The sequence below is a fragment of the Rhipicephalus microplus genome, chromosome 3, assembly GCF_043290135.1.
Source record: "Rhipicephalus microplus isolate Deutch F79 chromosome 3, USDA_Rmic, whole genome shotgun sequence".
NCBI classification, from domain to species: Eukaryota; Metazoa; Arthropoda; class Arachnida; order Ixodida; family Ixodidae; genus Rhipicephalus; species Rhipicephalus microplus.
The window spans coordinates 62,448,747-62,470,755 of NC_134702.1; the positions used below are offsets into that span (position 1 = coordinate 62,448,747).

Consider the following 22,009-nt stretch of genomic DNA (forward strand, 5'->3'; position numbering starts at 1 on the left):
TTCGACCACCGGTGGTTCTTTAACGTCACCCAAATCTGAGCACACGGGCCTACAACATTCCCGCTTCCATCGGAAATGCAGCCGCCGCAGCCGGTATTCGATCCCGCGACCTGCGCGTCAGCAGCTGAGTACCTTAACCACTAGACCATCGCGGCGGGGCGAGAGTCTACATGATGTGACCTGGATAACGTATGGGTCTGTGCAGGCTTCCGACCCATGACAAAAGGCTCAGCCATAATTCTTCATTGCCATCAGCCACTTCATCAGCAAATTGATCATACCATTTTACAGGTATGTAGTGGTTACCTCACTCTAGCCAAAAATGATGAACAGCGACACGGGATTTCCCATATCGCAAAAAATAGAACTCGTGGCTTAGTGGGCACCCTGATAGTGTACCTGAGTAGTTACCCAGAGGTGTTGACGACCGGCTCTAGAATTGCCGCTATTCCAGCATTTCCAGTGACTGTGCTGCGTGTATTCTATAGCTTTGGTGTTTTTAAGTTAAGCTAACGTTAAAAAGGTGTTACATAAAACTGCACTCGCCTCTTATCGGGAAGCTTATTTTCAAGAGAGGACTATATAGTTACAATTCCTGAAGGTTCGTGCTTGCTGTTTCGAGTTAGTCAATTAGGCAAGTAATTTGTTCACTAATGTTGGTCTACAGATTTATTTACACAATCAAAGAAACATGCGAGGTGATTGATAACTTGTAACCGCAATATGAAGCATGTAACATATATTCAAGAGTACATGGCATAGTGTTTTTTCCCGAACATTTTGCACATGACTCATCACCGTGAAACATATATGTGCAAATAATCGTTCGTGTACGTTCTTGCTTCCCTCAGGTCGACAAGCAGTAGAGGGAAGCCTGGAATGCTGTGCAAAATATGTTTATGGAACAACTGCGATTTCACAGGGACGCTATTGCGCGAATTGCCCCTAGAATCGGACAGTGCTTCAAACGATCATATCTGCGGTGGCCGCACAGACAACTTTAGTCAATGTAGATGTTCAGCTCCAAGGAAATGTTATGATGAAGCTTGTTACTAGTGTTTTCTTTCGCTAAAAGGGTCTACTTAAGTTAAATTTATTGCCTTGGAAGGGTAAGTCAAGTATTACCATTGAAAGTATATGATAATAATACATGCTTTTATACTATGCAAAGTACAATGTAGGTATAGCGCACAGTGCAAGAGCCGGTACCATCATAAAATCTTAAACCTACAGTTTCCAGGATTGCTTTACGTAAAGACAAACAGGACACTTGAAAATAGAATGCACAATGCTCACAGTTCGATTTGTCCTCCAAGCAGTACAATCTGGATTAGTGTCACGTGGGGGTCCTGGCTGTTTCGCTACACGGGAAATGAAGGCAAGGTAGTGTAACACAGTTTTGAATATTTCGGACGCTTGAAGGCGCTACTATACGAAAATGATACATCATGTCTTTTGGAATGTGATAAAAAAGGCTCATATCAAACAAAGGCGCAGAAATTTTTGACATGCCGTTTCAGTGTACCAGATATCTGTAACTCTTCTATCAGCGAGTTTTTATTTATGTGAGCATGTCACAATGAGGGAATGTAACACGCCGTATAAGGGCCAGCACACAATCACTTTTTTCACCATACTTTTTTTTCTTCCAGTGCTTGCTCTTAACGTGTTAACATGCCGTAAGTGATTGATTTATGCGTTACCTAAAACTGAATAATGAAGTGAATTTGTCAAGTTTGTGCACTCCATCAGGTGGTGATGCAATTAAGATCTTTTGTACACATTGACAACACTTGCATATGCCCGGTGAAAGTGATGATGAGCATTTAACTATTTATTTTATTTCATTTTTTAAACTTCATTAAAAGCCGAGGACATCACGCAGGGGAAGGAAGCAAGATGGTTAGTAATAAACGCATTAATATTTTTGGTATAACCAACCCTACTGTATCTCGAAAGACAGGAAGTGCGAAACATGATAAAGATAATATGATATATCATAAAAGCAGTACATCGGACGTAAGCTAATACAGGCGGCATAAGAAAAAAAAAAGTAAATCATTCCTATTTTATGCATTTTCTGACTTCGTTACTGTATTGTAGTGAGTGTGAAGGCGTCTTACTTGTTATCATAGGTACCTTGCTGTTCGGGCGAACACATTTGCCATCCACGCAGTGTCCAATGTCAGCTGTTCCCAGCTCTCCACCTTCGCTTGCATATTTTGAAGAAGATGTAGATGCAGGCTTAATCTGAAATGTTTGATTAGATATCAATAGCAAGTTGGAGTATTCAAGCAACTCAGGCTTTAACTATCGGAGCATAAAATCTTATATATGCTGCCAATGCACTCAGTATAAGATCTCTAAGTAGCTGTCCGCCTTGTAAACTTCCCTATTCTTTGGGTTTGACAGGTTACAAAACCATAGTAAAATGTAATAATATGATGGTCGCCAAACAAATAAAAATGTATAAACGTCATAACATTTCAGGCAAGCTATAGGCAAGTGCAGTTGTTTAAGCGTTAGAAATAAAGGAAAAGTGTAGGCTACTGCGTACTATCGGCGGCATATGAAACCCAAGCAGCGACAAGCTTCCGTGATGGTTATCGGCCGCACCATCCAGCGATCACCATGGAAAAGCGCGCATACATGTGCAGTGCTACAAAACCGGATGCGCGTGCCTGTGAATGTTGATGACTGTAGGGTGCGCTCCAGACTGCACCGAATGCTTGCCGATGTTCGGGTTTCATTTGACGCCGATAATACACAACTACGAGATGCCACTGAAGCAAACATATCACCCTCAACATTCCTGAAAGGACACTTAAAGGCTAGGCAACAGCATTTTTCGTTTATTTTGCAGAAAAAAAGCCAACTTTTTAGGGTACTAGGCACACTACTATGGGACAGCTGGATGAAGTGTTTCCCGAACTAAGTTTCCCCCTGGACGAAGTGTGTTACAAAACACATGCTTAAAACTGTACTTACGACACAAGATTGTCCATTGTTCAATGGCACTTCTTCATCCAGTTGGCAAACAAATGTACAGCTGTGGTATAGGTAATTCTGAAACAAAACAAATTGGTACAAAACAGTATTATTTGGTAAACACACAGAATGATATGCTTCATTACAATGATAGGTGTTCTACATATGAACTAAAATTGTACATAGCAGGAATGAAACTGGGTCTATAATTCGTTGTCTTTTTTTTTTCTCTCGTAGGATACTTCTTTATACATCGTCACGACTCCACTAATAGTATGCTGGGAAAGAAGATCAGCTGAAATTTTCGTACGTACGACAGTGGTACCTTAAGAGGATTTAGTACAAACAAGTGCGGATGTAATTTCTATACCACACGTTCGGAGAAATAACCTAATATCTGCTGTTTTACGCGACAAAGCTACGCCACTAATACAATACAAAAGGGGTGCACTCCTGCCCAACCTGCGCAATTTTTTTCAACACCTGGTCGGTGATCATAGTGCGCACATGAGTTTAAGTAAACAAGTGTTCTTGCATTTCGCTCCATCGAGGTACCGCCACCACGGCCGGTATTCGAAGTGCGCACTTAAGCTTTACATGTCAAGCTGATACGGCCTGTAGTTTAATTGCTATCTTTATAGCGCTGCTAATTTCCGCCTGTACTGGCGGAAATTAGCAGCGCTGTAAAAATAGCAATCACACGTTTTTTTTTTTCCATTTCTGAAAACAGTCCCGCGAATATAGAAGGACAGTGCTCAGCAGCTATCTAGGAACTAAAGCTCATGGAGCGCACTTATGTGATTATCGCTGGAACACATATACACTCGGGTTATACTGCATCAACAATCTAATCCTCTACATTCCGAACGTCGACAAGCAAAGGAAGCCCAGCAAGCAAATGAACGAGGTCTGCATAAGCAAAGATGTTTACGACCAACACGATAGAGAACGCGATGTGTGATACTCACAGTTTGATTCTTCTCCCAAGCGTAACAATCTGGGTTCTTGTCCTTGGGAGGTTGTGGCTTTATAGCTACATAAAAAAAAGAAAAAAAAAAGAGTGACGTCGAAGTGTTCTTACGCTTCAGGAGGTTAAAAATTACGGTGTTTTTTGTGAATGCAAATGTCTTGTTATGAATAAAAAAAACGTGAAATCGTGATTGTAACAGGTAACGTCACATTTTTCGGATGTTTCATTAGGTAATGAATACTGGTTAACAAGTATCACAGCTTTCTTCAACAAGATATTTTTTTTAGTTCTCGAGAAACACGGGAAAAGCCACACGGTGGGATTTATTTAGAAATTTCTATCGTCCCTATAAGGGTTCCTAAGCGGAGTGTGAAAATGTATATATTAGTATTTCGTTCATAGGTTGCTCATCACTGTATCATCAATGGCTTTGTGGCCTCATGGCACCCCTGAATGTCTTCTGCGAGGCACACATTGCAATTATTTCGATTGTGCCTTTGTGCGCCTTAGTTGATTTTAAATTTTTAGACAATTTTCATTAATGGAGGAAGTACAAGTTGGAAATCTTACTAGTAATCGGTGCCTTGTTGTCCAAGGGAACACATTTGCCGTCTTTGCAGTATCCCATCTCTACGGTGCCTAGCTCTCCCCCGTTTACTTGATTTTTCGTATCCTGTTCAGATGTCGAGTTGAGCTGAAAATTTCAGTTAGAAAGTTAAAAAAATGTATCGGTTTGTGGTATTGGAGTATCTCTGTTTCTCACTACAAAATTCAAACTTAAAAGGCTCACACAGCTTTTGCTTCTTTAATACTCAACGCGCTAATAGTCTTGCTCGATCAGGATACTGTATTCCTGGATAAATTTTATGCCCTATAAAAGCGTACCCATAGGTATTTATTGCCTTGTTATACTCATTTGCGTTAAGCCATCGTAAAGGGGAGGCTATCTATTATTTGATAATAGATACTTTCAATAAACCGTACTTACGACGCAAGATTGTTTATTGCTCAAAGGCACTTCTTCATCTCCTTCGCATACAAACATGCAGTTGCGATAAAGGTAATTCTGAAATGAAAAAATAAAGCGAGGAAGCTATAACTAAACATGCGACTCAATTCATGCTGATTGTTTGCAATAGCTCTGCGTCCAACGTGCTAAAAAAAATCATGTATGCATCTTGTACAAAAATAAATGCTGATGCAATCACTTTTATGCACAATGCCTATCTTTAACTACATTAAAATTATTGACAATCAATTATTTGTTCCTAATTGCTCGTACCTAAAAGATACATGCGAAAAATGACCGGAGGGTGTAGGGGATGTCTGAATAACCATCTCAACCCACTGTACCGGTAAATTACCGCAGACGAAGAGCTGAAACGTGCGCGACGTTGAGTTAGCACACGAGTGAAAGTAGGTTGAGTGAAGCCGGTGTTTGAAGCCCTTTGACGATACGAGAAAATGACGAGTGGTCGTATGTCGCTATCGCTCAAGACTGAAGAGAGTCCGATACTAAAAAGGCTTACTCCCTATTTTATCGACTTATACAACCTAGAGGCGTATATCTCGGCTCACTTTACTATCTCCGCTCTGGGTTATAACACCTATTGTTTGATCGTAGAATAATCTAGTACAAATCAGCTTTTTAAAAACGACCAAACGTGCTACTAAAGCTATACAATAAGGTTCTAAATGATGTTGTTAACGTGCGAAGGAAACAGAATTGGCCGCAGATAGACAATAATGTGTCTACATTGCAAGTAGAACATGAGATGCAGGATAAGTCTTTATACCGGTGGTTTAAAAACAGCTGTGTTGTACAAAAAGATAACACGACGCAATTAGATTTCGCGTGGCAGTACTGTGGCGGGAGTCAACGTGGTCTATAGCATCTCGTGCGTGAGAGGTGTGTATATCAAGACAACGAGCTCTAGTGACACAGCTATGCCTGGTGCTTACCGTTAGATTTTTCCTCCAAGCATTACAATCTGGATTCGTATCACGTGGGGGTCCTGGTTTTCTAGCTACATGAAAAAACAAGGAAAAATCCCATTCAGCACAATTTATGAAAGGAGCAGATATTAAAGCACTTGTTATTTTGTTACACACAATTTAAATAAGCTCTAACAGACATAAATTCACTGCGAATCAGATGTGTTATCCGAAAGTCGGAGGTTTGGTCTTTGCCAGCGGCAAGTTATCTTTCCGTTCTCCTTTGTTTCTTCAGAACCACAATAAAATAATAACCTCTATAATTTTTTTTGCCATCAATGTGTGTCAGTTCTCAATAATATTAGCACAATCCAGCTTTAGAATATTCAATGACATGCGCGTTGACAGAGCAGCGTGTGAATGAATTACTTGCACCCCCCCCCCTCAGGCCATACCAAATCATACCCCTTCCCCCACGCGCCAAACCAGCGCTACCCCTTGCTCCCACCCTGATGCAATATAGCTTAGCTCCTCCTTCAAAAAAAAAAAAAAAGAAGTCGTGCCGACGCCTTTGGGAGACAAAGATTTCTTGTTCATGCTTTCATAATTGACCCACAGTGCGATCACGCTGATATTGCAGAGAGTAAACTAACGTAAAAAAACATTATAGTACTGGGTAAACTGGTGTGCGCACAAAAAACAGACAAACGACAGCAGAGAAGAGACAGGGACTGCGCTTGTCCCTGTCTCTTCTCTGCTGTCGTTTGTCTGTTTTTTGTGCGCACACCAGTTTACCCAGTATTATGAACCAACTCGCCCAGCTACAAGTTTTATTAAACATTATAGTGTTTGCTGTTTGTATGTCGAAGTTTTTATATTGTTTTACGATTATGACAGTGGCTAGTATCCCCATGGTGTAAATTTCTATGAATGGTACCATTTTTTTAGTGCGTGCTGATCCCATATTTCCTTAAATTTATGGCAATGCATGCCTTGAAGAGGCCATGGGCAACAATAAAAAAGTTTTCTTGACAGGGTTTAGAGAGATAGAGAAGAGATATAACTAATGTAGAGAGGTTAACTAGACTACGGCCATTTCGATGCCATACACGTGGGAAGAGGAAAATAAAGGAGGAAACGAGGAAAAAGAGAAATAGAGAAGGAAGCGCACATCGCACATCACACACACACAGTGCAGGTTTTCACAGGCAGTCACTCAGTGATGTTCCCTTCATTAACTGTGCCTTCCTGCTATTATGGGCATGTGAGCGAAAAACACGTGAATTTATCTTACTTGTTCCCGGCGTCTGGATATTGTTTGTAATACATTTGCCACCTACGCAGACTCCTAAGTCGGCAGTGTCCAGGTCTCCTCCATTGACCCCAGTTTTCGTTGGGGCTTGAGGTGCTGGTTTCAGCTGTAAATATGCATTGTTAGTTTACAAAAAGCTTGAAAGGACGAGTTGAAGTGATGTGTTCTTGCTATATCGTCAAGATGAAAACCAAAAGCATTATGCATGTACTTGCTTATTTCAAGTGATGGAAGCGCAAATAATATCGCTCACAGAAAACACTGTATCCTTAGCCTTGGAGATAAACACTGTGTTACGAAGAGGACCATCATACAGGATGGCCTCATGTTTGACTGGACAAGAAACAACACCAACGTCCAACCATTATTGCTTAGACTGAATATCATGACTAATGATCACTTCTCCTGCCTAAACACCTGCTGGAAATCTGAAAACAAGATGGTCACTAACTTTATATACAAGATCATGCAAATGTTGTCATTCTTTGAAATGATGAACCCTTAAACGTATTACTTTATTAACAAAAGGGGTGCTTAAATAAAATTACGCTAGCCACCCGCATACTTACGACACAAAATTCCCTACTGTTGAGCGACACATCTTCATCCCCTTCGCATATAAATGTACAGTTGTTGTAAGGATAATCCTGAAATATAATACAAAAATGGACAGCAACTCTTATTTCTATAAACAGAAAAGATGCAACAAAATTACGTACATAAAAAAGGGAGCTCAATACTAGTACAACATCGTATACTATGCGTATTTAGGAAGATACACGTGAAAGCTTGCTGAGAAATCATTGAACAGGTAGTGTCTGGAGTCAACGTTTCGCCAAGAAAAATTATTATTGTGAAAGCAGCAACAGTTGTTGCCTTGGCAAAGACAATTCTGCTAGTCGGGACATTGACGCCAGCAACAATGGATTTTGAGTGATTTTTCATTGCAACAATTTCATTCGTTGAATTCAATTTAAAAAATTGTAAATATATAGAATATTTAAGGAATAACGATGCAATATTTATGTATTAACCTTACCTTAGGAGAATGCATGAAATGATTGCTTCTTTTACTATTTATATTTTATTCCCGAGCAAGCACCCCCCCCCCCCCTTTGGTGAAAACTAATCTAACAAAATTTGGCAGAGGGAGCTTTGCATGGTTCCGGTGCAAACCAAACCTGGCGCGCGGAACTAAAAAATACACCCCTGTTTCGTCTGAAAAAGGTACGCATGCACTTGGAGGTTTTTCTGAACTGAAAGGAATCCTGGACTTCAATGTCCGTTATGGCCAGATAGGAAAGACGTTTTTTTTTTCAACTACTTCAACTATTTGCGAGAACTCCAAATTCGACCTGAATGCACCAAATATAAAACTACTAAGAAGTCATGCAAACGTCTAGGGACTCTCAAAACTTGAATTACTATACCGTTTATTTATTTATTTATTTATTTATTTATTTATTTATTTATTTATTGCTGGTACCCTGTTTACCAGGATCAAAGCAGGAATGGGCATGCAAAACTATTTACAGCGATAGCCTAATCAACATTACACAAAATAATGACAATGGTTGAAATTGTATAAAGCCATACAGAAAGCATAATACACATTGCAAATAAATGGTCTTATTTTAGGCTTTGTGCCAAAGAACGCGTTGAAAAAAAAATTGTGGAAAAGGAGGAAGGGTGCTCAGTCAGTGGCACATATTTAATATCTTCCGAAAGCGGGCAGGGTGCGCTTTCTTGGGATGGGACGCTTGCTGAGTCTTTTGCGTTATGCAGAAAATTTGAAAATGAAGCAACAAACTATTAGCTTAATGACTGATATGGTTGGCGGCAAATAAACATTCTGGATGTTTTATGTCAGGATTCAGAGGCCTTTTCTCCAATAAAAAGTAATGCTTTAAAATTCTATGCTTGTTGTGCACTATTGCTAAATTAAAAAAAAAGAGATCTTACTTGACAACCCTTAGTGAAGACATAATGATGTATCAACGCCAAACAAGATTAAGATAAACTCCAGTGTAAGACACAATCAATTATGTCATTATTAGGTGCCATGTTAGAATTTTACTGTCGTACTTCACAATCGATTAAATTTCACTATTTCGCATGAAATAGGCAAAATTTCACGGCACTATCGAGAATTAGTAGCGTCATAGTTTCGTCTATCCGGAGAAGTTTGAAGCCCTTCAGATGACCAGAATAATATACTTCAGCAGTGTGAATGTCGCTGCTCTCTTGGTTTAATAATGCCGTTGCATAATTTACAAAGTAACTTGCAAATTTTTGTACCCCAACTAAACTTGTTGAAATAACTGAAGTATGCCACGTTCTTTACCTTTCGGAAAATTTTCAAACTCCCTCATCTCTGACCCCAGTGTAGCGTACGTAGCATACCGGTCATGCTACACTGATTAACACCCCTGTTTATCCTTTCCGTCTTGTTCCTACCTTGAAATGCAGCTATTACTAGCTGTGATAATATTTCATGATGGGAAAAGTTATCTTAGATAACACAAAACACACTATTACATTTCGGCTGTCTTGTAAAGCTAGTCTTTGTTAATGCTAACAATTGAAGTAATCAGAATGTGCTTGAAGTTGTATGCATAGAGCACAGAGAGCATGCAACAGGATATATAATACTAATATGGAATAACCAAGTTACTTCGAAATTATGGTCAACAAAACGCGTGTTTTCATATAGCGAGATTCGTTTTTGTCACGTGGTTAGTGCTGCGATGAGGCACGGACACGCAAGAAGCGACATGCACAAGCTGGCTCCCCGGACAAAACTGGGCTAGCCACGTTTGTTAGGACCGACACATATAGACATACACACAAGGTACAGGAGGTGCCCCGCTCCGGTGGCAGCCTAATGAAAGCACTGAAAGGTGGCGATCTCTACAGGTTATTTCTGAACTGCAGCCAGTAGCTAACCACCCAACCTCTATATTACACCTCTGTATGACTCGTTGCGCAAAGCATTAGTGGGAGACAGGAGCAGTAGTACAAGCCGCAAAAGTGCGTGCTTTGTATATCTGCTACCCTGCCAAAATCACGTTGCCGCTACACATTTACACTGCTTGCCAGTAACACTGGGCATATATGGGGCTATCCTGATGTGATTCCTTGAAAAATAGTGATCAGCTCCGTCGCGGTGGTCTAGTGGCTAAGGTACTCGGCTGTTGACCCCCAGGTCATGGGATCAAATCCCGGCGGCGGTGACTGCATTTTTGATGGAAGCGAAAATGCTGTAGGCCCGTGAGCTCAGATTTGAGCGCACGTTAAAGAACCCCACGTGGTCAAAATTTTCGGAGTCCTCCACTTCGGCGTTTCTCATAATCATATGGTGGTTTTGGGATGTTAAACCACACATATCAATCAAAAACAGTGGTCAAGCTTAAGTAGAAAGGGCAAACATAGAACGACAAAATGTAGCAGAGAATAGATTGAGTGGTGCTTACGGCTTTCTTCTTTTTCCAAGCTGCACAATCCGGGTTTGTGTCACGGGGGGGCTTTCCATCTACAATTTATGTAAAGCCAAAGTTGACACCAACGCATTATTTAAGTTATTTAATATGGGCGATGGAGACTCTAGGGATTCCCGTGCCTTTGTGTACTTTAATATATGCTGATGTGTAAATAAACCATCTAACGTTCATATTTCTTTCCAAGCCAATGAATAAATGTTTTACGATAACATATGTCAATAACATACTTAAACTTGTTTCATTCAAACGAGGCAGTCAAACTGAAAGCATCCTATTAGTTCGTTGTCTAATTGTCTACTGCACACAATCAGTTAGACGCGATTTCCGATTATTTTTCTTCAGGTAATATTGATTGAACCTGGCTCTAACCTAACCCTATGTAACTTCCTTATTCTCCTTTAGATAATAAATAGAATAAGCACACCCTCGTGGCAGCAACACCAGAAAATTAGATCCTGTATTACCCTCGCTACCAAACAAGTACACCAGCTTTCATTTTAGTAACACCGTATGCTTTAACTGCAGTTTGAAATTTGCCATTTTGAATGTCCTACAGTTATTCTCTACTCTATATTTGATGATCCATGTCTTGTGACGTGCACGAACTTACGCAGGATAAATGGTGTTACAGTGTGTATGTACTAAACTGATATTCGTTTTTTCTTGAAAAAAAAAATACGTAATTTATCTTACTTGATGGGGGCCCCTGACTGCCCGGTGGAACGCATTGGCCTTCCACGCAGAATCCTATTTCCACAGCAATCTCGCCTCCTATTTTAACTTGATTTTTCGCGCCACCAGGGGATAGCTGCCTGAGCTGAAATTTAGTGCATTAAAATACTGAAGAACAGTGTGAATAAAGACTGCGACTTCCATTGCGATTATTGACTGCTAAAGATATTTGACATATCTAGCTTCGCAATTTCTACTTTTTTAATACTTCACATAAAAATGTCAGCGAGCTCAGGATTACTCTATGCTAGCACAATTATTTTCATTGGAAGTCGCCCAAGGAATACCGTACCTCCACTTAAAACATGACATGCATTGGAGGAATGTGCTGTGTAGTTTAGAAACATTGGTCTAAGAAACAATGGTGCATTCCGTGTTCTTGGAAAACGAAAATTGTTCATTCAGAAATACTTACTACACAGGATTCTTTATTGACCAATGCTACTTCTTCATCACCTTCGCAGGCAAATGTACAGTTCTGATAAAGATAAGTCTGAAAAAAATGTTATAGCAGTAGGAATCACTAATTCTATCAATAATAATAAATGTTTATTTATTATCAATTTTTTTTGGAAAGAAACTCATTCGTAGGCTATCGCAGAATAAATCCTTGCATATGGGGCAAAACACAATGCTTTCTTTTCAGTCTGTGTACTTGAAGCTTTATTACATTGCCAGTCATCGAGCATAAGGCTGATTTCTAATGTCATGATTTAAAATATGTCAATAGGTTCCTGGGAAATTTACCTGAATTGATCTGTTTAGTCACGAGATAGTGACCTCACAGAAGGCGAGCAACTTATTTTTTGTGTCCGTGCTGCATCATGTTTGATACCACAAATAACCCAAAATAGCTTATGTAATCCTCATAATGTCCCTTTATGCATGTGCTCGAGTTCGGGAGAGTTAGCTTCTAGAAGAACGTCACCGAAAGATCTATACCGGCAAACTATGAATGGGCAGCTGAAAGTCACTCATATGAATTGGAGGATGGGCTAAAGTAGGAAGACAGTTAAGCGGAATCATTTTCGATGCGTACTCCTCGCTTGGTAAATTACTGAAAGTAAAGCACAGCGAAAGTCGACAAAACGATATAGTTAGTCCCAAACCTATAGAAAGACAGCGATGAAGACTGAAGTTTCCACTCAGTCTTGGACAACTCGCACAAAAGACAAAGCGATAAACTGCTATTAGTTTTAGAACCTCTGAAGATGTTATCATGAAATTGAACCAGCAATCTCGAAAAGGGAATCTGTGGTACTCACAGAGTTTTTCTTCTTGCTGGCAGCACAATCTGGATTAGTTTCTGGTGGAGGTGTTGGAATTGTTGCTACATGAAAGGTAAAAAAAAATTATTGGTTACCGTCGAAACCCATAATGTTGTATCTGCCAATGAATTGCTGATGACACATGCGTGGATTTGAACTTCCAGCAACAATTTTTCTAAGGCAAAGCAAAATAAAGGAACATGAAAGGTGAATTCCCTGTAATTGCTGGAATGAGCTATATTCAGAGGAAGAAAACGTGTAACTTCTGCATTATTACTAGCTTCTCCATGCAGTCGAAGCAGAATGGGAGAGGTGCAGCGCAGATGCTTCTAATTATAGTGCCATAGCAATACTTTTAACATTCGTATTTCTACTTAGTACCCATAATTGGAACTGCGCAAAGGTGCGCTTTCTTACTTAAGAGCGCCAATCAGGTAGACAAAAAGAAAACATCAGAAATGCTCCCACATGGTAAGTTATAAGTGAGTAGCCATAGCATGGAAACCGAGCCTTCAACTCACTTACATACTGTTTCTAAGATGATCGGCGTATTGAGAACTGCGTCTCCTTCATGAAAATGCATACTTATTTTGTTTCTCTCCTGTTGCTAATTAGTGAAAGTGGAGGTATTCTCGTCTGCAATAACAAACTTTTACCACTCCGACTGCTTGCTCGGGCCGGCATGTGTGCCTCCGCACTAAACTAGCTTGCCTTTTTTTTTCAATTTATGCTAGCCAAATATAAATGATAGAGAAAATCCTTCCCAACAGCTAGTGCAGATTTCATAGTTTTGTTTGCGGGAGGCATTTTCATTGGTTTTCTTTTTTCGAAGTTGTCTATTCCCAATTCATCATACTTTACCAAGAAAGTGTACTTATCATTTTGAAAAAACGCTTCAATTCGTAAAAATCGCAAATTCACTCTTTCTCACAGTGAAGTATGCACTAAAGTAAACGCATTTGCGCATTTTTTCCGCATTTTCGTTGATTTTTTCTTGACAGAACGTTTTGTTTTTATGGAGAAACTACATAGAAAATAATGTTTGAACACCACTAAGCAGACATTCTAACTGGTAGGTTCAGAAAAGGACGTTGTTGACGTAAAAGTACTTAAAAAGGTATTGCTCATAATGTAACTATTTATGACTGTTCGTATAGAAGAATGTGGTACGAGTCAGCAGTTTAGCTCAATTTTTGAATGTGTTTATCATTTTTTTCTGATTATAGATCGTTATCTAGAATCACACTATCGAAACGGTGGCTGAGCGGGCTGCATTGCGGGACGTACTTCGAGAAAGCATTACCTCATTTTGACCAATACCAGTGTCTTTAATGTCAATACGCGAAAATTGTGAGTGAACATGACTTACGTTTTTGCGGTGGAACCAAGGTGTCGTTAAGTACACATTTCCCCCCAACGCAGACTCCCGTAACGAATGCAGTCGCACTTCCCGTTACAAGAAATGTCCCGCGGGTTGGAGTTTGCCCTGGCAGCTGAAATGTTTCACGTTGGAAATAAAGCCGCTATTGATGTCATTGTGGTACTCTCGAAATATACATTCTAAAAAGATAACCCGTTGTCTTTTTTTTCCCCTGAGAGTTCTGGCTTATGACCTATAAGGATATCTTTAAAGAGGCATGTCGACTTTCTTGCTTGGTCATTAAACCAGTATACTCTCTTCGGAAAGTCGTGCCACCGACGAGAGAGCTAAGGTGTCTTTTTAAAAAATATGCGTGGCATGTCAGAATATTCTCAAAGGAGTGACACGTGAGCAGCGTGTGTTGGGTGGCTATTTGTTAAGATATACGGCGTAAACTGAAGGAACAAGTCGCCAGAGTAGACGCATACAGAACGTCCTGCCTGCGTCTGCTTTGGTATCACGTGCTATTTATAACTTTAAAGAATAAGCAAAAGATTGTAAGTTTGGCTGCTCCTTTTGTTTTTAGACACAATATTATTGGAACTAACAGACCACTATGCGAAGGAAAGTATTATAAGGACTTGTACTGTAGACAACTTGCTTTTACACATTTCTTGGCATCGTTCTGTGTAAGTTCTCATCATTGTAGTGTCTAAAAAAGAACCCTAGTTTACACTCCTTTCCGTCATTTATTGCGAGGGTGGCAATATGGCAAGCTTGATGCCCTCATGTTGTATACAAGGGATTAGTAGTCTGCTGCCAGCTTGTAGTACTATCACGTACGAGGCAGCATATATAGCCAAAAAAAGTTCTACGCTCGCTGTAACGGCTACTGACGGCGCTGACTGGTTATCCTAGGTATAAATGCACATATATACCAAGTAAAGTGGACGGAGCGATGCCCCGCTTCATAGCTCATAATATCGGACGTGTTATTCGAAGGTCGCCTGTTTGGTCCCTTCCGGAGGTAATTTGTCTTTTTGTCCACTTTTCATTCTTCACATTTACATTGCCGTTACTCTTATAGCATCGTTTATACTTTCCTTTGCATTATTGCCCGTTTTTCATTTGAAAAACAGGTTACACGTACTCTTTCCTTTTTTATAGCGTAAGGCTTAGCTTGACCAAAAGTGATAGCTTGTCGTTTCAAATATAGGGACCAACTTTAAATATCGACTAAGATGAGCTAGCTGGTGCGTAATTTACGATTTTCCTGGGTTGCCCTAGCGCATTTTAGAAACCTCTTTACGACGTAAGTAGCTGACTGCGGCTTCATTAAGTTGAATATCTGACCTTCGTGATAACTTTGAAGATCACTGTCTCATTGTACAACACACTCTTGTTTGTTGCAAATGAATATTTCATGTGCTTTTTTTTATCACAGTCTTCTATATCTAGATTATACTAGGAGTTGCGCTGATGATTAGCCCCCAAAATTACGCAAGGAACAAAACAAAATGCTCCTAAATAAATAAAAAAGCTGTATTTAAATAAAAAAACTGTCATTGTCATTGACTTTTTCGCGATTGCTTTATCTTCTTTTGAGGAGGGAAATACAACATGATTGCTACGCCTACATCAAGTCTAAGCTGCCATGGTCATTCTGAATGTTTAAGGTAATATTCTTGTGTCTGCATAAAGTAAAATAAGACATAATTTACGTCCTCTACGCTCAGTCTGAACTTTCTCACATTACATTCGCAATTTATTCCACTCTAATCACCCATTATGATAGCTGAATACAGGATCGTATAAAAAGAGGTGCCCTAAGAGAAGAATTTACACTTAACACAAAGAGCGTGGTCAATGGCACACTTTGGCAAGTTTAATGTCGGTACGCTACTCTTCAAACACGCTTACGCAAAATCAACCAGTCATAACTCCTACTGATCACTAGAAATTAAACATTTTGTTAACTTGCTTGCGCTTATTTTTTAGAAGTCTTGATTTAAATACTCAATAAGATGAGGTAATCACCGAGTGTACAATACCGCAGAAGCAAAAAAGTTCTACGTGTGTTATAAATTGATTTTCACATATAGAATAAAATTTAGACAATGCTTAGAACGTAAATATGTGTGACAAAAAGTTAGGTTTCTGTGTATAGTGCAGGTGGTGAATTCCTTGTATTTTTGATTATTTACGCCTCCTAAGTGTTCATTTTCCTGAAGTATGAATGTGTCAGCACTTTCAAGACTTCGTGCAGTAAAGCACCATAGTCAACAAGAGCAGCATCTTTAAGAATTAACCACAAAACGTCACCGTGCATCAGACAGTGAAAATTAAAAGTCGTGTTTCATGGACACTCACTATGCACCGTTGGCGACTTCGCAAGGTGAAGAGCTCGTCTACTTGACAAATGAAGCTGCACTTCCGATAAACGTAATCCTGAAATAAAAAAAAAATTAGTCAGTCAGCCACATGGGACAGTTGTCACTACATAAATTGAACCTACTCGTGTTGTTTCTTTTTTGCATGTCAACAGTGCATAATAATGAAGTTCATGCTTTAGTTCAGCATTCCGCCCGTGAAAGCGGATTACCTGACGAGGCGGACATTACTGTCATAACTTCAATTGAGGAGTATCCAAACCGATAAATTCCCCGTCTTCAACGTGGTGATTGATAATCTTAGAACATACGTTAAAAGTGATCAACAAGCACCTAAATAGAAGCGTAGCAGTCATTTTTCTCTGTTATAAGTTGTGAGAATGACACACCCGTTCGATACATCTGTGCGTGACATTATATTTATGCAAACAGGCGTCCTCACGCATAAAAAGATGCTCAGTAGCATCGATGACGTTTCAGTTGGCAGCTTCAGAAGGGTATTATTTCAGCATTAGGTGATTATTTCCCCGAAATGCCGATACATTATTACCGAAGCTACATAGTCCAAGCAAGACCTGTTGATAAGTTTCTTCTTAAAGCCAAGAAGATGCAAAGAGGATGAAGGCAGCGTCGGATGTCACGTGGCCGTTCTTACCATCAGTGCGCGTCCACTGGGAGATGACAAAAGAATACACTAACAATCTCCGCAATGATAACCTTCGTGTCTTTGCTGTTTTGAGGTCACTGATAAGCCCAATGTGCACACTTCTCACCGGATTGAAAACAGCATCAGCTTGAAGCACGCTGCGAGTTCTGGATATCTTGGAGCCAGTGCTTGCATGCTTGAAAGCCTTCTTCAAAATCATGTATTGTAGTGCACTTGATCTAAGGCAGTCAAAGTTTACCCGTTCTCTGTGACTGTTCTCAGATATACGACCTTCTGGACACGCGTGGTACATGCGCTGCTGTGCGTGCTAATCTATACATTCACCTCTTCTCCCTTCTTATTTATTTTCCAGCCATTTCTCTATGACCGTGTAGGGTAGCAAAGCGGATGTAACTTGGTCAACCTCCCTGCCATTACTTCGTTTTTCTCTCTCTGTCTCTCTCTATGTTTAGAAAATTTGGCATTCAAATCTTCAGAATCATAAAGTAGTTACAATGGATGTGGCTCCACATTGTTCCTGATCAAAATTAATTTTGCTAGCATATGAAATGTTATGTAATCATTTATGAACGTAAACATTACATTTTTTTAAATTTTCTACTTGCAACATATTGAGTGCCCATACATGTCAGTCATGTATCTCGGGAAAAACTGATCCAAATTTCGAATGTAGCCTTTGTGTGTGCGACACGATAAGCTAAGTTAATTTTCCTGGCCCACCACTTGTAATATGAACATACTATGGTTTTAACAGCGCTCTGGCTTTTTTTTAAAGTCGTGTTACTAAAAACGTGGAAAGAAAATTTGATGCATGTGAAAACTTTAAATCAGCGTGAAATTTCAGATTTTTTGTAAGGTGTGAGGACATATACTGCAAGAAAATAGCTGCCGAAAACGTGAACTCTTATATCACTCTAGCTGACCACTTACAAATCTAAAACAATAAACATGCATTTGTAAATACACATCCATTAGCCTGTTTTGTATGGTAATGACTGCATGCATTCTCGTATCTTTTAGGGATGCACATTTTCAGCAAACACAGAAGGGCGTAGAATATACATCAAAGCAGAGAACTCGCAATATCTTATAAGGCCAGCTAATATTTTTCATCGGAAACCTCAACACATCAAAAGCTCAGCCCGCATTCTTCACGATGTGAAAAATAAACACAGTCAAATGTGTTCCTTAACTTACCGTGGTGTTGAGGTTGTAACAATCAGGGTTGGTGTCGGAAGGTGGCCTCGGCTTTCGAGATCCTTTTGGAGGTTTAGCTAACAAAAATAGGAGCATAAAGCATCACAACGTTCTTGAATGGCGTAATCTTTTTAGCGGGACGGCTCAGTGCTCTCCCATAGTTGAGTGCAAAGTACTCAAAACCGTTAAACATTTTTTCTAAACACAATGAATATCTTTTCTTATTGTTGCAAAAAGTCATGAAAGGCTATGCGCTCAGTTTCAGAAGTCACTATGACAATACGCTCAATTACATTGTCGAGGAATTGTACTGTACACTCTACTTTGTGGTCATGGTTCGAATCTCCGTATCAATTTCACTCACGTAAAAAAAACTAATCAGCACATGACGTTTCTTACGCTTGGAACCGGGGAGCAAGCGTTGAATGAAAAGTATTAAAATGCAAGACCGAATTGAAGAGCCTGCTGACGTAATGAGTTTTGCATTTTCCAATGTAGAGCACTCTGTACGGCTTTCTTGCGCTAATGCATGCTGTGTTTAATATGTGAAGGTGTTTCGTCTTTTTTGTGTGTAAATATTACAGGCACTTAGCAATAGGTGAGCGTGGCTACAGATATATAATAAATATTACAGGAAGAAATAAACCAAGACACGGTACACATCCTATGCACTGCCATCGGGCAACACTGATCCGCGTTCACGGCTACCGCATGAAGCCTGCAATGATTAGATCATGCTTCCTCTGTCGACTCTGCCCACATGAAAATTCTCTGCAACACTATGCTTCTTGTCTCCATTTCAATGGCAGGCCAAACTTACAAGAAAAATGTATATACTTTTGTTTGAGGCACCTGGTGCGTTGGTGCTTGACTCTGGTTGCGCCACAATCCTCTAACACCAGCTCATGTTGGTTCATTTGCTACTTGCTAATGCTTCCATATAACTTTCTGTCAAATGAACTTTATTCCTTAAAATTCCTGCTGAACACCTGATTAAAAGGGTGTCTTTTTTATACGAGATAATATTCGGGGAGGGAATGTGAGCGTACACAGTTTCTTTATATTACATTGTATTGATCCTTCTATGGTTCATCTTGCAATGGCCAATCAAAAACCACTGATACTTTTGGCTTAACGCCTGAAAACACTATCTATAATGCGAAATTTTGAGAACTTGACTCAAAACCAGTTGTGATGCTTCCTCTGTATTTTAGTGCCTTTCCGGCATCAAAGCAACTAAACCAGTTCTTAAATCAATCGTATTGATGGTAATATTTGGCTCTAATATATTTTCTTTTTAAGGGTGTCCAGATGCTGAAAAATAAAGCTTAATGACTTGCTTCAGTTGTTACAGCTGCAGAAATGTGTGCGGCCTTTACAGGGTTGAACGGTTTCGTGAGCCAGCTGTGACCCTGTTGAGCACTTAGCTACTGCTACCACAACATACGTCATCCATGGTTATGATTTCACTCGCGTAATAGAGTTTACTCTGCGGAGCAAAATCTTCCGTTTGTAGCTCATCTTATGGCACATGCGACACTACTGATAAGAGCTCAACGTTGCTGGAATTGTCAAATTGAATTTTTCTTCAAGGTAATTTTGCTTTGTTGTGGATATGTTACGTTAAGCTTGTCTCTGCCGTCGATGCATTAACAGTAACAATAAGGGACACGTGACCTCCGGCTGAAAATGAAAACATGATACCAGCGAACACCAACCGCAGATAGACGCCATCTAACTGTCTAAAGCTACGTTTGTTCAGTGAGCGGTGTCTGCGTTAATTGCTTGTTTTCTGTGAACTACTTTTTATTAACAGAAATATTTGCAAGTAACCTCAATGTGTGATTATGTGAGTCATCAATACACAATGGTTTGCATTTGGCATTCTTCCTCTTGTTTATGAACTAAAAGGTCGTCCCGCTTGCGTTGGTGATAACTTTCTCACACTGAGGGTATTTCCTTATGCTAGCCTAACGATAAAATTACTCACTCACTTCTATATGGATTCTTTAATCATATGTAGAAAACAACCACAATATTGTCTTTTTATGCAATTGGTCACGATACTTTTGTTAATAAACATTTTCCAGCTAATAAATGTGTTTCAATGTTATGTCCATGTGAATGGTTGGAATGGCCTTTATTTTGTATTTGTTTTGTTGCGTTTAGCATGATAGATGCCTCAATTCGATGCAGTCGCTTCATGCATGGTATAGCTGATTCATTGTATAACGTTAAATAATATTGTATCATTCACTGCGTAACATTTATGGGAAACACATGCTGAAACATCTACTTGAACGACCAAGGTGAAGTACGGCTATCGTTTGTTGCATCTACTGTTCAAACACCTTCAGCCCACTACCATCAGTATACAGTATTTGCTGTACACCAGAATAAAAACTTTTGAATTTAGGACTCGAATTTGAATTTGAACATGTGCACATGCTGCTGTGTCTTGCTCAACTTCTCACAATGAGATTACCATCCCTTGTGCTTATATTGTATGGCGCTCTCCAGGACAACTGCTCCCACGTATCAATACCCCCAGTACTATCTTATACCACAAAAGCTGATAGATTATGCTTTATCTTTGCTACGTACTATTTCTGAATTCGATAACACTGAGACATGTTCGTGGAATTTAATTGAGCTGAGATTTTTTCAGCAAGTTGCTTCATAAGTTATATAGCAACTGTATTGCCAACTCGATAACAGCCCCAAAGGACTAGTGGTACTTTAAATAAAATACATAAATGATTACACAAACTTCAAGCAATCCTGGTTATCCGTATTTCTTAAGAAATGTCCTTACGGTTTTTCGGTGGTGTTCCACTCCCAGGTATGACACACTTTCCATCTATACAGACACCCTCGTCTCCAGTGACAGTTCTTACACCATTTCTGACAGGCATCTCTTCTATTGGGTCTTGAGCCTCACACATCCAAAAAACAAGAAAAAATAAAATTAGTAATGATTAGTTATGAAAAGCCATTGATCTATGTGGCAAATATGTTTTGTCGTTTGAATAGTGCTTATTACTGACACGTTCAAAAAATTTCTGAGGCAACACAGGATAATTGACTAGGATTACCAAATACATGCCCACAAGGAAACTTTTCATCGCTATATGCCTAGATATCTCATAGACCACTAACGAACATGGCCAACAATTAGGTGACGGAAAACATGAGGGACATTATTGGTGGTTTCTTAACTGTCGTGTAAAAATTGGTGCTTCAACTGAAGTAAATTGCAAGTGAACGAAAAATTTCCCTTTCTTGCAGTGACTTCTGAACCCGTGCCTTTCGGATTACGCTTCCGATGGTCTATCAGTTGAGCTAAATTTTATTTATTCATTTGATTTGCATACACAGATACACAAGGACACAGGAGAAAGAGGGAGAGAGCAAGCTGGCAACTGCCACCTGGAAGGGCACAACGCCTGCTCACTCTTTCGGGAGAGGGAAGAAAACAGAGGGAACAAAGATTATAGGGGAGAAAGAGGGAAGAAGTCGAGGAAGGGGGAAAATGACGAAAACTCCGATGAGTAGGAGTAAAAAAACATAAACAAAAATATAGTAAAAAAGAAAAAAAGAAAAAATTGTCTATAAACATCAGAGGCCGCTCCTTCAACCACTTCCTTGTAGGTTACGCATGTGTGCGCAATGTATGGGTTTCATCCTGCT

At 39.6% G+C, this 22,009-nt stretch overlaps 1 protein-coding gene across 1 annotated transcript in view; it reads right to left on the reverse strand.

Annotated features, from left to right (window-relative positions):
- The window catches only part of LOC119161141 (uncharacterized), a 41,436-nt gene that overhangs the window by 14,230 nt on the left and 5,197 nt on the right, over nucleotides 1-22,009 (reverse strand). The window contains exons 4-20 of the mRNA XM_075889638.1: nucleotides 21,135-21,255; nucleotides 18,320-18,396; nucleotides 16,436-16,513; nucleotides 14,075-14,198; nucleotides 12,703-12,767; nucleotides 11,853-11,930; nucleotides 11,399-11,522; nucleotides 10,679-10,737; nucleotides 7,775-7,852; nucleotides 7,188-7,311; nucleotides 5,921-5,985; nucleotides 4,947-5,024; nucleotides 4,529-4,652; nucleotides 3,957-4,021; nucleotides 2,989-3,066; nucleotides 2,124-2,250; nucleotides 1,297-1,361 (exon numbers count right to left, since the gene is read on the reverse strand). Coding sequence (XP_075745753.1) covers nucleotides 1,297-1,361; nucleotides 2,124-2,250; nucleotides 2,989-3,066; nucleotides 3,957-4,021; nucleotides 4,529-4,652; nucleotides 4,947-5,024; nucleotides 5,921-5,985; nucleotides 7,188-7,311; nucleotides 7,775-7,852; nucleotides 10,679-10,737; nucleotides 11,399-11,522; nucleotides 11,853-11,930; nucleotides 12,703-12,767; nucleotides 14,075-14,198; nucleotides 16,436-16,513; nucleotides 18,320-18,396; nucleotides 21,135-21,255 — 1,530 coding nt within the window. The remainder of the gene's footprint in view (nucleotides 1-1,296; nucleotides 1,362-2,123; nucleotides 2,251-2,988; nucleotides 3,067-3,956; nucleotides 4,022-4,528; nucleotides 4,653-4,946; nucleotides 5,025-5,920; nucleotides 5,986-7,187; nucleotides 7,312-7,774; nucleotides 7,853-10,678; nucleotides 10,738-11,398; nucleotides 11,523-11,852; nucleotides 11,931-12,702; nucleotides 12,768-14,074; nucleotides 14,199-16,435; nucleotides 16,514-18,319; nucleotides 18,397-21,134; nucleotides 21,256-22,009) is intronic.